The sequence below is a fragment of the Falco naumanni genome, chromosome 8 (assembly GCF_017639655.2).
Source record: "Falco naumanni isolate bFalNau1 chromosome 8, bFalNau1.pat, whole genome shotgun sequence".
Classification (NCBI taxonomy): domain Eukaryota; kingdom Metazoa; phylum Chordata; class Aves; order Falconiformes; family Falconidae; genus Falco; species Falco naumanni.
In genome coordinates this window covers 21,109,899-21,124,578 of record NC_054061.1, presented here as the reverse complement: position 1 = coordinate 21,124,578, position 14,680 = coordinate 21,109,899, and the positions used below count along the sequence as shown (strand labels likewise).

At 50.3% G+C, this 14,680-nt stretch overlaps 1 protein-coding gene across 4 annotated transcripts in view; it reads right to left on the bottom strand.

Moving 5' to 3' along the window:
- PSD2 (pleckstrin and Sec7 domain containing 2) overlaps window positions 1–14,680 on the bottom strand; it is a 78,716-nt gene that overhangs the window by 25,815 nt on the left and 38,221 nt on the right. For 2 of the 4 annotated variants that reach the window (XM_040603742.1, XM_040603743.1), the window contains 5 exons: window positions 9,945–10,433; window positions 8,720–8,914; window positions 3,904–3,984; window positions 3,225–3,337; window positions 1,026–1,086 (listed from right to left, as the gene is read on the bottom strand). In XM_040603742.1, the coding sequence (XP_040459676.1) occupies window positions 1,026–1,086; window positions 3,225–3,337; window positions 3,904–3,984; window positions 8,720–8,914; window positions 9,945–10,433 (939 nt within the window). The remainder of the gene's footprint in view (window positions 1–1,025; window positions 1,087–3,224; window positions 3,338–3,903; window positions 3,985–8,719; window positions 8,915–9,944; window positions 10,434–14,680) is intronic. The other 2 variants (XM_040603744.1, XM_040603745.1) reach the window with 2 other exon arrangements.

Here is a 14,680-nt window from a genome sequence, read left to right as displayed (position 1 = left end):
CTGGGGAATCTTTGGCTCCAAGTCTGAGCTCTCAGAGGGGCTATGAAAGAAAGTACTTCAGTGACCTGAGAGGTGAGGAGCCCCCTCTACCCCTGGAAAGGAAACACATCCCCCTGAAGCTCACAGCCATGCTCTATGCCTCACCATAAGGCTGGAGAGCAGGGAGGAGATCTGGGGTCAATGGTAACTATCGCCTCCCACAGCACCAAGCAGGGCACAGAATCCATGCGTGCTCCCAGATGTGTGCTATGGCAGGGGTCTGCAAGGGTACATGATGTCCCAGAGCTGCCCTCTATGCCTATCTCCCCCCACAGTTATTTTTCCTCCCACTCTGCTGTGCTCTCTACACTGTGGTTGACCTTTTAGGAACAAATCCAACCTATGCCACCTGAAAGAACCTCTAAAAGGTGGCCAGAGATCTTACAGCCTCTGCTGTTTTCCAGCCACACTTCTGGGCACTGAGCTCTGCTCACACTGCTCTCTGTCCAGAGGTCTCTCTGATAGGACACTCCCCAGTAGCTGGCTGTAACGACTTGGGGGAAAGGAACAGCAGGGACTTACTTCATGTTTTTGGAAGGAAAGATCAAATCGAGACCTGTATGAAACCACTGATCCCTTGCAGCAGTTTCTGGGATGAGGGAAGCCGCAGGTGTCTGCACTGCAAGAAACAGCATCACAAGTGGTGCTGCTGCTTGCCAGCCCCACAGAGACTGGTGGTGAGGACCTCTCCATGAGAGCTCCCAGGACAGGGCTGATGCAAGCAACAGGTCCTGGGTAGAAAGCTGCACTGCCTGTGCCTCTGTAAGATAACTGATGTCAGCAGGAGATATGCCTTTGGGTCGAGAGTGGAGCAACACTAAAAGGACTGTCCCCAGGTATGGGACTAGCACCCAAAATTCCCCCTAGAGCTGGTAAGAGGACTCTCTGCCAGCCTATTTCAATTTTCCAGAAACACATCCTGCATAAGGAGACAGAACTCGATACTGAGAAAGAAAAAAAGAAGGATGCATCTCCAACTACTACTTACGTGGCCATGAAGGTCTGTGTTTAGCAGCATCAGGGCACAGGTGAGCGTATGAATCCCATCTGAAACACACAACAGCCAGATGGCTGTGATTACTCCCCTTCCCACGCAGTTTTTGTGTTTGCTGTCTTGGCGGCCCACCCATTGCAAAACCAAGGCTAGTTGCTATGTCTGGGGACCTTAAAGAATACCTGTTTCTTTCAACCACATAAGATGGTTAAAAAAAAAAAAAAAAAAAAGATAGCCTTTTTTCCCTCAGTCTTTACCTTTTCCTGAAATGATCACCAGGGCTTTAGACCAATTTTGTCAACGGCTTTTTAAAGACCAGACTTTCTGCCATATCCATTTTGTGCCGATGCCATTGTAGAATGGGGCAGAGACCCTGGCAAACAGCTAGTTTGCCCCCCGCTGATCACAGTCACCACAGGGATTTGTCCTGAGGTCTTTAGCCATCATTCCCAGGCAGCCTATAAGTTCTTGAGATGTTCAACAAACATTACTACTACAAATGAGTGCAGCACTTCTGGCTCTTTGACTTAACAAAACTCACATGAAGCTTTCCTTCCATTTGAGACAGCACAGCACCCTCTTCTGTACCAAGCAGCCTGGTGGCTTGCTGTTATTTCAAAACCATGCTGTGTCCTGAAGCTGTTCAAGGTCAAGAGACTAGTCTCCATGCACCACCCTCACACCAGTGAGATGGAAATGCACTCTGGCACATCAACTGGTCCTTGCAAGGACCTCACAAAAGGGCTAGAGAGCACCAGGGAGGAGGCAGGGGCAGAAATATTACAGCTTTGGTCTTTGGCCCTGCTCTTGGCATGACTTGATGTGCTCACACAGACAGGCTGCTCCACAGACCAAGCCAGATGTGACATGATAGCCCTGGCTTATTTCCCTTGTGCATGCTGCACACGGTGAATTGGCGACCTAGGGTCGGGCTGTGACATACCCCCAGGCTTGGCTGGGGAAGTGGCACTGGTCTCTCCTTGTGGGGACAGATGTGCAGCCACAGAGCACCAGCCACGGCCTGTTCCCATCCTGGTCAGCCACTAAACAAAGGCACCGTTTGCGTGGAACAGTGGAACAGTGACAAGCCCCGAGCACCCTATGCTCAAGACCAAGCTCTAAACACTACCAGCTAAAGGCAGCCAAACGCACAAGCCCAGGATGATGGCAACTGAGCACATGAGCTTCTCCCTTTCCTGGAAGAACTGTGGTCTGAGGAAGGAAGGGTTCCTCATGGGAACATGATATATTTCTCTTTGAGGGCTGACAGTCCTGAGGACATGGTATGATGGACATCTCCCTTCAAGAGATAGTAACTTTCTAAGAAAGATGTTTCCTGTGCTTTCAAAAGCAGCAGCTTCAGGCTTAGGACAATGTCCCTTCTCAGTGCAAATTTTTGAGGCTCTGTGGGAGGTTCTGCCCTGACATCTTCACCTGGCTTTACAGCTATCACTTTGGTCAGGTAAATCATGTCCCACATGGCCCCAAGGTGGAGCTGGTGTCCCAAAACCCTCTATTCTCTCACTGGCACTTGGCTCAGTTGCATTCACTTTTTCTCTCGGCTCACAGGGTATCTCAACGCAACCGCATAGTTCTTCCATGTCTGGGCTTCATCAGTACAGGAAAGCACTAACAGCATGTCCAAGACACCACCCCCTGGGAGGAAAACCAGCCACTGCACGCAGCAGTCAGCAAGTCAGTTTCTGCCACCTTCATTTGCAGCATCCCATCATGCAAGGCTGAAGTGACCCTTAGTGTTGCAACAGCCATGTCTCCATCAGTGGAGGAGTCAGTGGATCAGCAGGTAGTGATGCCCTAAAACGTTTTAGAGGGCTGTAAGACCTTCTCAGCTGCCTGATCATCTTCAGACAGAACTGCTTTGATTCTATCATGCCTCTGCCCACAGGCCATCACAGCCAGAGCAGATAACACACAGTTGCTCGAATTTCATCTTGGTGGAACACCTTTTGTAAGTTTAGGCTGGTGCAACAAGGAATTGCTTCCTGAAGAAAGAGCTTGCAATAGCTTTCTTAAATTATCATGCATCTAGTGCATGCTTTTGCAGCATCTGCCTGCCCAGCAGGTGCCATTCAGGCCTGGCTCTGGGTGGTTGGTTTTACACTCAGGCTCTGTGGCACACATGCACTGTGAGCGTGCAATGGACACTAGAGCCAGGGAAAGAAAGTGGTACCTTCCGACGTGCTCTCTTCTGGGTTGCACTGGCAGTATCGCCGGGAGAAATGAATTAGCACCCGCTCCCGTTCCTGTGTCTCTCCCATCAGCGGGAATGCTTTCAAGAATGTCCTGCAAAGTGAAAATGATAGTTAAACATGTCATGAATCTATCTGCTGGGCAGCATCCATGCTAAGGAGGGAGAAGGAAAGGAGGTCTTGAGAGCAGCTAGGAAGGCCTTTGTCCTCCCCCCAGCCCATTCAGCCCTGGGCCCCTGCAGGTACAATGCAAAGGGTGTCTATGGAGCCAGCTCTGAGCTGTGTAGGGAAATGTGCTGTCAGCTGAGATCTGACCCACCTGTGGCTTGATGGCACCAGGATGGGTCGTCTGTCCCAAGGGAAGAAGTTGCTCCCACTTGCTCTGATTTTGTACAGGATGGGATTCCTGGGAAAGCTGCTCTCCACCATGGGGAAGCAGGCTGGGGGCCCTCTTGTCGAAGCCCACTTTTCATGGCAGTACTTTGTGCGAAACATGACACCAAAGCAAAGATTAAATGACAACCTGGAGCTGCCTCCAGCCCTTGTTCCTATCAGACAGGCAGCCCTCGGTGGCACCAGGAAGCCTGGGGGAGAAACCCACCACACTGCTCCACTCTGCCCAGCCCGAGCCCTGCGCGGGAGCACCAGAGACCAGCTCACCTGAGTGCTTTGTCAAGGGTCAGGCCGGTGAAGTCAAAGAAGCTGAGATACTCCTCTGCTACCAACTTGCTAAATTCGTTACTGTAATTAAAGAGGGAGCAGTCAGCCCTTTCATTGGGGAAGAAGACACTGTCTACAAGAAGAGCAGCAGACTGCTGTCTCCTGGCCAGCCCAACTCCCAGCAAGATGCCACAGATATGATCCCAGACCCAGGGGGACTTTCTCCCAGCTTGAAACACTGCTGGAGGACCCCTGACCTACAAGGGGTCCTAATGTGCCCACAGCCTAGCAACGTGTCTGCCAGCCTTAAACACCTGAGAATGAGAGGTGCCTGCCCCCAGTGCATCCCTCCGCTGCGCTGCTGGCCAGGCAGAGCCTCCTCCCCAGCCAGCCAGGAGGAGGTGGCCATGAGGATGCTCTGTGCTCATCGAGCACCTTCTCTCTTACCTAGTCCTCTCCCATTGCTGGACACATCCCCTCCTACTACTGCAATATTATTGCTCTCCACTTCACATTGGCCCCCATCCCACCCTCTCACCGCGACACCTTGCCAGCATGCCAGATGGATGCCGCTGGGGACTGGAGCAGGGTAGCTCAGGCGAGCTTCTGGCCCTGCTCATCCCTGGATGCTTCTCCAGAAACCCTTCCCCTGCCACAGTTTTGAAGGATGGTCGGAGATGTGTTGCCTTTAAAGCTAGAATGGGTGCTAGTTACGTTCCTCTGTCTACACAACTCAGGCAGCAGAAGTGCAAGAATAATCAATGAATGCTGGCAAGAAACAGGAGGTGACCTCAATGCACTCAGCCTTTGCCATACACAATTCCTTTTGCTCCTCCCCACCAAACAGAAAGCATATCACTAAGCATTGCACATCCAGTTTCATGCAGGGACATGTTACAAGCAGAACTCATTGCTTTTCCTGCAGCCTTGTTTCATCTTCTCCTGTGAGGCGAATGCTGTAAAGCCTCTGGCATGGGTGCTGATCGGAAGCATAACACACTGCAGGATCAGGCAAAGCAGCATGTCAGCTCCAGGGGAGAGGTCCAGGCTGAGTTTTGAGGGGTGGGACATAAGTATTGGTGCTGGAATTTGTGCAGCAGACTGTTTCAAAGCCATATGAAACCACAAGGTCTCACACTCATAAAATAATCTTATAATTTGGGATTGCTAGCTCTGGGAAAGAGCGTGTCTTCAAGGGTCCATGGCCCCCCAGGTTAGTCTGTCTGAAGCAGTGCCACAACAACTGGCATGCAGATTCCTGGCAGCTTCCCAGGGAGACTTCTCCAGTTGTCCTGGAACTTCACAGCAAGGTGATGTGAGATGGGGAAGACGACCACGTGTTTGTGAAAGATGTCACCACATCTTCATCCCTGTGCAAAAGAACGAGCAGAACCAAGCAAACCCCAGGCCCCACTGGGAACCTCTCGGCTCTATGCCTGCAGAAGACTTCATGCATTGGCTGTGCGAGGGCTGGGAACTAGCCAGTGCTCTCTCTTCCGCAGGTCAGGTCCCACCTCACACATGCAGCTGTAGTCCCACAGAAGAAAAGGTTGGATTATTTCTGTTCTGGCACCTACTTACCAGGCCTCCTGGGAACCAACATGAGCACTGTGGGCACTGGGCACACAGCAACCACTGCCATGCACTGCAGCGATCCAGAGGGCAGAGCAGTGGCTGTCTCCCCCCACTTAACCTCAAGTTGAACTCAAAGGACTGGCCTTGACCAAGGTTCGCTAAAGCCAAAACACTTGGTGTGGCTATAGCCCAGCACATGTCTTGGGTGGGCTGGGTTGCTCTTCAGGTCTCTCCATGGCCTACACCCTAATTTACACTCCTAACTAGGTCTATAGTAAGGCAGGAAAAAGCAGGTGGGAGTTCCCCTTCACCCCACTCTTCCATCAGGGCAGCCCAGGAAGGCAGGCAGGCATTGCCACCTGACCCCCAGCTCACTGGGTCGTGCTGAAGGCCAGGAGTCCACAGGGAACCTGTGAGCCCCAGGACGCGAGGTCCATGCCAGCTGCTGCAACGCCAGCAGTTCCCAGCCTGGGTGCCCATCTCGCCTTCCTGTGTGCCTCACTGGGTCCCGCTCAGCTTGGAAAACGTCCAAGCAGGGACACCAGCCCTGCCAAGGGAACGAGACAGTGCCGCAGGACACGTGGAGACAGCCAGCCCCCAGGAAGCAACAAATTCCTATGCTGAGCCAGGGGCTCAGTGGCATTGATGGGACCCTTCTCCCTGAGCTCCAGAGCCAGTTAAGACGCCCCAGGCGTGCCTGTGACGCAGAACTCTGGCACTGGCCAAGGCAAGACCGTGGCCTACACTAAGGTGGGCTTAGATGTTTGCTCTTTTCTCCTCATTCAAGAACTGGCCTCCTCTCCCTCTGCGCCAGTCCCAGCCCCTTCTGCAGAACAGGTAACACCTCCACCACGCAGCTCAGACACAACAGAGATGTCCCCACATGAACAGCAAAGTGATTCCCACAGGGACACGCCTGGCATTCTCTGGCTGGTGGCCCTGCCACACAGGCAGCCTCCGCAGACCTCCTTTCACCTTACACCCCAGCCTGATGCTCCCCTGCTCTGCCTGGCTTGGGAAGGTCCAGGCACCAAGAGTGCTCACTGATCTGCTGGGTCACAAGCCACCCCAGGGGTAACACAGGAGCCCTGGCCTTTTCCCACAGTTTCATTCCTGCACAGCTGGACGTGGACAGATGCGTGCTGTTTTATAGCCGGGATCACACTATCCTACAGACCTAAGCCTGTATTTTCAGGGATCCTTTTTGTGCCACAGTCACCTGGGTCAAAAAAAGATTGTCCACAAGAAGTTTGGTTAAGTAAAATTCACCTGATCTAGAGAGGAGGTAAATGCGCTGTGTGCCCATGCCACGCTGCCCGTGGGACAGACCCCTGGTTCTCAGCGCACTGCAATGCTGAAACTGTGCTCTGCTGCTTGCTCCATCACTGCCTGTGGGGTTTTGTCCACACAGTGCTCCCTTGGGAAACCCTGCAAGGAGCACCTGGCACTGCCGGTGCTTCATGGCCTGGCAGCTGAAACAGCTCAGCCTCCATCCAGCAAGAGACATGAGACCGCAAGTAGTGATGGAGCTGAGACAATGCCACAGACCAGTCCAGGAACAAGAATCTTCCATGGAGAGTTCAGCTGCCAAAACACATGCTCTTTAGAGAGATGAAGGTGATTTCTGGATTTGAGGTTAATTTCACAGAATTTTGTCAGCTGCACTTTCTCGTTCATCAAGCCTTTTCTATTTGTTTGACAATGATGAATGGTTTGGGGTTTGGTTTGGTTTAGGCTTTGTTTTCTTTTTATTTTTTTCCTGAGAAAATTGTTCACAAAGGAAAAAAAGGGGTTAAAATGAACTAAAAAGCTTTAAAATTAGATTTTACTTTTTGCACAATCATCCTAGCCAGCCCACCTCCTACATGGAGCTGGCCTGAAAGCATCACTTAAATCCTGCTCCCACCACTGTAAGTTGGTCTTACACTGTCTTAAGTGAGCAAGACCAACTTAAAACACAACTATCCTCATCCTTCTTCCCTTCCTGCTCTGCAAATCCACCTGCTTGGGCAAAGAACCTGCAGCTCTATTCAGGTTTTGTGCTGGAAAATTACATGGATGACAAAAACCCAGCTGATCAAAACAAAAGTTTTCTTTCAATGGCTGTGTCAATTCCCAAATGTGGGTGACCAAACAGCTTCCCAAGGCACGAGGATTGCAAGTGTGAGCAAGGGATGCAGAAACGAGCAAAGGGACACACTCAGATGCACCCCCAGAGACCCACTTCTGGGCACGTCCCCCACCCAGTGAGCTGTCATGGCAAATTTGCAAAAAAGGAGAAGGATGTTAGACCTGAGGCAGCAGCAGCCAGCAATGCACCTGCTACAAGAACCACAGCAAAAAAGAATGGGGATGCTGCCAGGTGATAAAAAGAGCCTCTCTAGGAAACCATTCACGGGCTCCTTCTGTCCCAGGACTAAGTTGGGAGTCACAATCTTTGGTACTGAAAGGCTGCGTATTTGTCAAAGATCAGTTGTGTTCTGCTGATCTGGACAGGAGTGAGATATTTTAAGGACATTAAAAAAACAACAACAACACAGGTTATATCTGATCCAGAAGAAGGATGATGGGGATTGGTGCCCTCACACTCACTGGCATCCTAAAAAATCTGCTACTGCTACACTCATTACTCTTTCTCAGAAATCCTCTCTCACTTTTGATTAAATACTTTTTATTTCCTTTTTGTCTTATTCAGACAAATCTACCAGTGAGGTGCTTGGACCTCTGGTGTATACCTGGCTGTCCATCAAACCCTTCATGCCATCTATACAGACTGGGTCAGGAGGCACAGCAGCAAGATTTTGGGGTGCAGACACGAAAAACCTGGGGACTGGCAGGGAGTCCAGTGCAGATCCAGGTCTGGATCCCAAACCCTTCAGCCTGGGGACTGCTTTCAAGGGGGGTCTTTCTGGGCCCTTACCAAACACAGGAAGCTCTTGATCTGGTGGCAGCCTGTGGCCATTGATGCCCAATACAGGCGGGCTGATTGTAGAATTCAGGCTGCAAGGGCATTGGGCTTGGACCAGTTTCAACTGGAAGGATCTCCAACAGCCCCGACTCCATCCAGCAAGACCTTGTAACAGCAGGCTTGTCCCTCTCTGCCTCTGTTCTGTCCTACCAGCACAACCAGTGCTCCCCCCAGACCCTACCCAACACAGCTCTGTTTCTGCTGGCCATGCCCAATGCTGCCATCTCCATCAACCCACCTGCAGGGCTGGCTGCCACCCAAAGCCCCACTTACTTCTTCCCAAGTTGGCGTGCTACATCACAGCGCTTGAACCCCTCAAGGTTGTAGAGGCGCTTAGCCAGCCTCTTGGCGGCCTCGCTATCTGCCCTGCAGCCGTTTGCCAGGGTGTCTGTGCTGCCCTGGTCAAGCTGCTCCGTGCTGCCCATGTCAGAGTCTGAGTCGGAGAGCGCGTCTTTCAAGCTGGCATCACTATACAGAAAGAGGAAACAACTGAATGAGAAGCAACGTGACTTGGAGAAACCCACATAAAATTCCACACAACAATATGTTTGTGAAGTGGACATTGGACAAACTCTCTCTCATTTCAGGTCAAATGAAATAGTACAATTTATTTCAAATTTGTAGAAAAAGACTGGAGAGAAGGTGACTTCTCCCTGAGAAATGAGGATGTATCTGCTCAAAGCAAGCAGACCCATCACCTTTTTAAGCTTCCTCTCTTTCCACTAGTAGGGAAAAAGCTACCAAGCTCTTTCAGAGCTGTGAACACTCAGGAAACCTAAGGGATAGATGGCATGCTTTTCAGTTCAGGTTATTGGCTGAGGATGAGAAACTGCACTTACATAAATCGTGCCAACGGGACTGGCACCACATCTGCTGTCACTGGGGGGCTGCTCCTCTCCTAGCTGCCCACTGGCATTGTGGCCAGCCGTTGTACAGACAACATGCTGAGCAGCCCCACTGGCACCACATAGGTGGGGCTGTGTCCCTTGATTTTATTGCCCAAGGCCAGTCAAGGCACCTGTTAATGTGGTTTTGGGCAGTGGACTCACTGAAGGCCTGATAGTTAGCTGGACGCACGGCCTCGGTCCAGCTCTCCCACACCCTCACTGCTCAGATGAATGGTGATTCCCTCCAGAGCAAATGTGGACACCAAGTGCCCAGCCTTGCTTTTCTGGGTTCCTGCAGGACCCTGCAACTCACCTGCAGTTTGGGGTCTTGGGTCTGAGAACAGGGAGGACTCAGGCACAAATCCACTGGGGACTGGCTGGTTTAACACCATGAGCACTTGGGTCCCCAAGCACCAGCCCTAATCTATGGGTAGGAAATTTCTTCCTGTTGGTGTTTGGCTTCTCTGCCATGACAGCACATGAGAGGAGGCATCAAGGAGAAAAAAAAAAAAAAAGCAGCTCCATCTCTATCATGTCCCCTGAGCCTTGCTCCTGGAACGGAACCCCAAAAGACAAGGAACCTTGCCCAAGGAATCGCCAGCCTGTCTTACCTGATGGAGTTTATGATCTTGGTGGCATCTTCCTCTGACCCTTCCACGTGGAACCCATTTGGGATACTCTTCAAGGACAACCGGCTCAGCACGTTCTCTGACCTGCTGCTGGTAATTGAATGCCTGAGCGGGCTCCCAAAATCTCCCTCCACTGCCTTTGCTGCCGCCTGCTCTTGCTTATCAGCAGCCATGTGGTGAAGGCTTTCTCTCTGCTGGGCTACCAGTTTCTGCTCCAAGAGCTCTGGGCTTTCCTTGACCCTTTGCTGGATCAATGGGGTGAGTGGGGCCTCAAAACTGACACAGCTGTCTGTCTCATCTGTGAGAGAGAGGACGTCCAAAGAGTCCAAGCTGCTGTAGTATGTACCCTTCATAAGGTCAGACTCAACGATCTTCTCAAAAGTCGAGCTGAAACCATCCCTGATGTCTTTGAATTGAAAATGTTCCTTGTCATCCTCACTGTAGATCAGCTTGGCATCTCCAGAAGCAAACCTGGACCAAAACAGGAAATGTAGAAAATACTGTCAATGTAATTGCTTGCACTGTTCCACCTGGAGCTAGGAGGCAAGCGAAGAGACAGAAATCAATGCTGCAATTACAGGCCCTTGGCATCTGTCTGTGGTATAACCTCCTTGGTTCCAAATTTTATTACAAGCTTCCAGAGCTGAAAAAGGCAGTTTTATGATGAGCAATCCCAGAGGCCTGGCCAGCCCTTAATTTGGGCATGCCCCAGTAAAAGCCAGATATCTGAACTGGAGATATTTGCACCTGACATCTACTACTGGATCCACTGCCAGAATGGATTTAATCTGCAGGTTATCTCTCCCTTCAAGTGCTCCAATTACAGCTACTTCACAAGCATGAAAATCCTCTAAGATCGAGGTCAATTCATGTAACTTTGGATGTTGACAGCAAATGTCCTCGATCCCTCTTATAGCAAAGAAAAAGCAGCAGCTTTTAGGGAGCAATTCATATGCTGCAACTTCAGCCTTTTTTCTTACATGAGGCATCCTAGAAGCGCACAGCACCCTACAAACAGTTTTATCTCTCCTGAGAGGTATGTAAAAGGTGATGGACATACACCGAGGCAGGGGAGGCTCCTCACTGCTTTACAGCTAGCCTGGGGGATTCAGGCACAGCATTACAGGCTGTGAAATGCATGAACATATGCACCCGGCTTCCAGGGAAGCATGGATGACTCTCAGCAATCTCAGCTGTTTGGCTTTGAATGCAGGGGCATTCAATCCAGTGTACTTCTCAATATGAACCTACACTGGGAGAATTAATCTGAGTCAAACTCAGCAATACCCACTGTGCTGGGAGCCCTGGAGAGCTAGGAGGGCTCAGTCCCTCCTGGAATAGATCAGGCTGCAAGAACCTGCCTGAAATATCGTGGTTTCCCAGATGAAACCTACCTACCACCCCACTTCCATCAGACACTGCTGTCATTTGCTTTGTCAGAACCAGACATTTTGTGCTGGGATACAGGTAAAAGCTAGGGGAACAGTAAGTTGGTTTTTTCTCCACCTGTGACAGAGTTAACTTTCTTCATAGCAGCACGTATGATGCTGTGGTTTGGATTTGTGACTAAAACAGCGTTGATAATGTATCCATGTTTTATCTGTTGCTGAATACGCCTGCGTATTCTCTATTTTTCTTTCTCTATTTTTCACTCCCTGGCAAGCAGGCTGGGGGTAGGCAAGAGGGTGGGAGGGGACACAGATGGGACAGATGACCTGAATTGACCAAAGACATATTCCATGCCATATAATGTCATTCACAGGAAAAAAAAAAATCAAACCCACTAAACTTCACAGCCTTAATTACACCCAGCAGTGGGAACTAGGGACCTGCCTCGGCAGCTCATCCCATTGCTAAACTTCTTGTGACAGCCCCCACTGTCAGTGAACTGCCATCTCACCTACAGAGGGTCTGTGTCCTCTCTACACCAAGGGAAAACCCTGTGCCTTTGTGATTTCATCAGGTCCTCCAAGAGAGCAATCACACCACCCCTTTGCCTGCATTTCTCCATTCCCATTGCCAGCATGTCTTTGTGCAGGAGCACCCATGCAGGAGGGCATGCCCTGGCTGATCCCTGTGAGGTCTGGTACGCAGCATGTGTTTCCAGAGGTGTTGCACCCTGCACCTCCTGAGTATTTACTTAGCAGGTCCCACACTGCCATAATCCCAAACCAGACAGTTCCCACTCTCTCACCACACCAAACAGAATCATTTCCATTAACTGTTCACATCACAGTGTTTGTATTTTCCAGCCCTTTACTTATGCCTTGAGCCCAAACTTGTACAGCAGCAAAAAAGTGAGAAAACCTGTGACTGTACAAACGCCCCAGCAAAGGCTGTGTGGGACAGACTGCAGCGGTCAGGGCTGGAGCCGTCATCCCGGGTGGCTCAGTGGGCACCAAGTCAGACACGCCACATCTCTCCTTGTGTGGTCCCAGAGAAGACGAAGGACAAAGAGGCTTTCTGCAGCTTACACCATCCCAGGAGCACCGTCTGCATCTAATTCAAGCAAAGCCAGGCTGAGGTGGAAGACAGCAAAAGACCTTGCTCGTGTGAATGAACCTGACATAGTGTCCCCACAGAGAAGCCTTGCATATTTATTGCACAGCAGGGAAGGCAACTGCTTTACATAAATAAGGAGCTGTGTATTTATTTGCATTGCAATCACAAGGTTTTATAAGCTTATTGAAGTAACACTGTATCTAATCACCTGTGCTGCTTTTCCCAGTCATCTCTGAAATGCTGTTTTATTGCTCATGGCAAGGCATGCAGAGCAATGCGTTTGGTTATTGTTGCAGCTGAACCGTACTGGGTTTTTATGCACCGAGTTGTTTATATTTCACTTCTCACTGGTTAATTAGTTGTAATAAAGTACAACCTAGTTTGCGGTGTTGGTGGAGTGGGGAGTCCTGACAGAGAAGGACATGATGGCAATCAGGACTTCCTTACCTATGCACTACAGGCTTTCTGCAAAGTTTTTCCTGAAACTTTAACAGAATTTGAATTGCTTGACAGCTATATGTTGCCACAGGAGGAAATGTGTGGGCAAAGGCAGCAGTCCCAAACCTACAGGTACTACACATGTCCACAAGCCAAAGGTGGGGATTCCTCTATTAAAAAGTTTGACCTTTTTGATGCGTTGATGGGGCTGAAAGCAAAGAATATCATTCACTGGTGATGCTCTCAGTCTGACTGCAGAGCTGTGACCTCCCTGAGATCAGCAGGGACAATGCTGTGGGCTTCTGGGAAGGTGAAAGACCTCTAGGGAACACAGCCAGGATGATAAGAAAAGGGGTTTTCGACAAACAGCATATTGGCATGCCAGCACACACACGGTATAAACTAGAAAGGGGGTAACAGGGACTCAGTTAATGCAAACTGCAGGACAAGCTCTAAAGCTTTGGCTTTATTTCCCTGACTTTTTAACAACAGTTTCTCGCACAGAAGCACAAATCTACCTCCAGTGGGACAATCGTGGTTTCTTTCTCCAGCTCCACCATGGAGTTGATGACCTTGGGTGACTCTTTCCCCTTTAATTCTCCATTGGTTCAATGGGAAGAGCAAGACTCAACATCTTGTAAAGTACTTTAGGATCCAGGGACCAACTGCATCATACAAGCACCAACATGCAGATGGTAAGTGATTCCCTTCTTCCCTTCCCCGCCTCCTCACCCCCCCCCCCCCCAGCAGTGAATACTTGTCTGCTCATCAGTAAACCATTAGTCCCACAGACAGAGAAACCCCAGGTTTTCTTATATCCAGAATGGGTTGTAACAGAAATGGCAACATACCAAAGGGAAGTAAAGAAAGAACTGGGGAAACTCAGAGATGATGCAGGATGGCAGTGACTTCCCGGTGCCTTGGTCCATCTGTCAGCTTTGTTACTCCTGACCCACACTGATCCAGGAGTCAGACTGTCACCTATGGTCTGGAAAGACCAGGTCCGTGCTGTATTTGGCCCGGCCACCTGTTTCTGCCATTTACGCTGAAGATAGGTGGTCAAAGTACTAAGGAGCTCAAAAACAATGAGCTAACCTGATCCCCAGGCAATAAGCAGTTTCCCAGATTTCAGCTGTGTCCCTGAAGTTTTCCAGCTGCTCTTCTGCCTTTGAATACAGTGTGTGACTTGTCCCTTGTGCATCCAGCTCCCCAAAAAAATCATTTGCTATGTAAGTAAGTTTACAGCATAAGATCATGGCCCATGCATGTAGAGTCCAGTCATGTTGCACCATCTCCAGATTGTCAGCCTGCCACTTCTCCCAATTCATACTCCAGTACCTTAAAATAACTGCACTTTCAGTCATTGTAGCGGCATTCACTGGCCACCCTTAGCTTCCTCGTGAACTCACTATCTCTTCCAGGGAGCCATATACCAAGCAAATACAATTCCCTTGCAACCTGAGAGACCTGCAGACATCCAAAACTGACTGACGCAGCTTATGGGGCTGGCAGGACCTGCCTGGGGGTAGACTCCCCTAGCTCTCTGGACATCAGCAGCCTGCACTGGACCCTCTTCCTTTTCAATACTTTCAATTGAGCTTGTTGAAACAGTGTCGCTCCTTCTTGCTGGGGGCCTCGAGTACAGCAAACCACCAGCTTTTTATAGGGGAGCCTGTTCAACACTTGAGAGGCAAAGAACTAGGGATGCCTGTCGTCAGCCTACACACCGTGCAGCTTCCCAGCTCTGCTGACGCTCCTGCCTACACTCCAGACAGCAC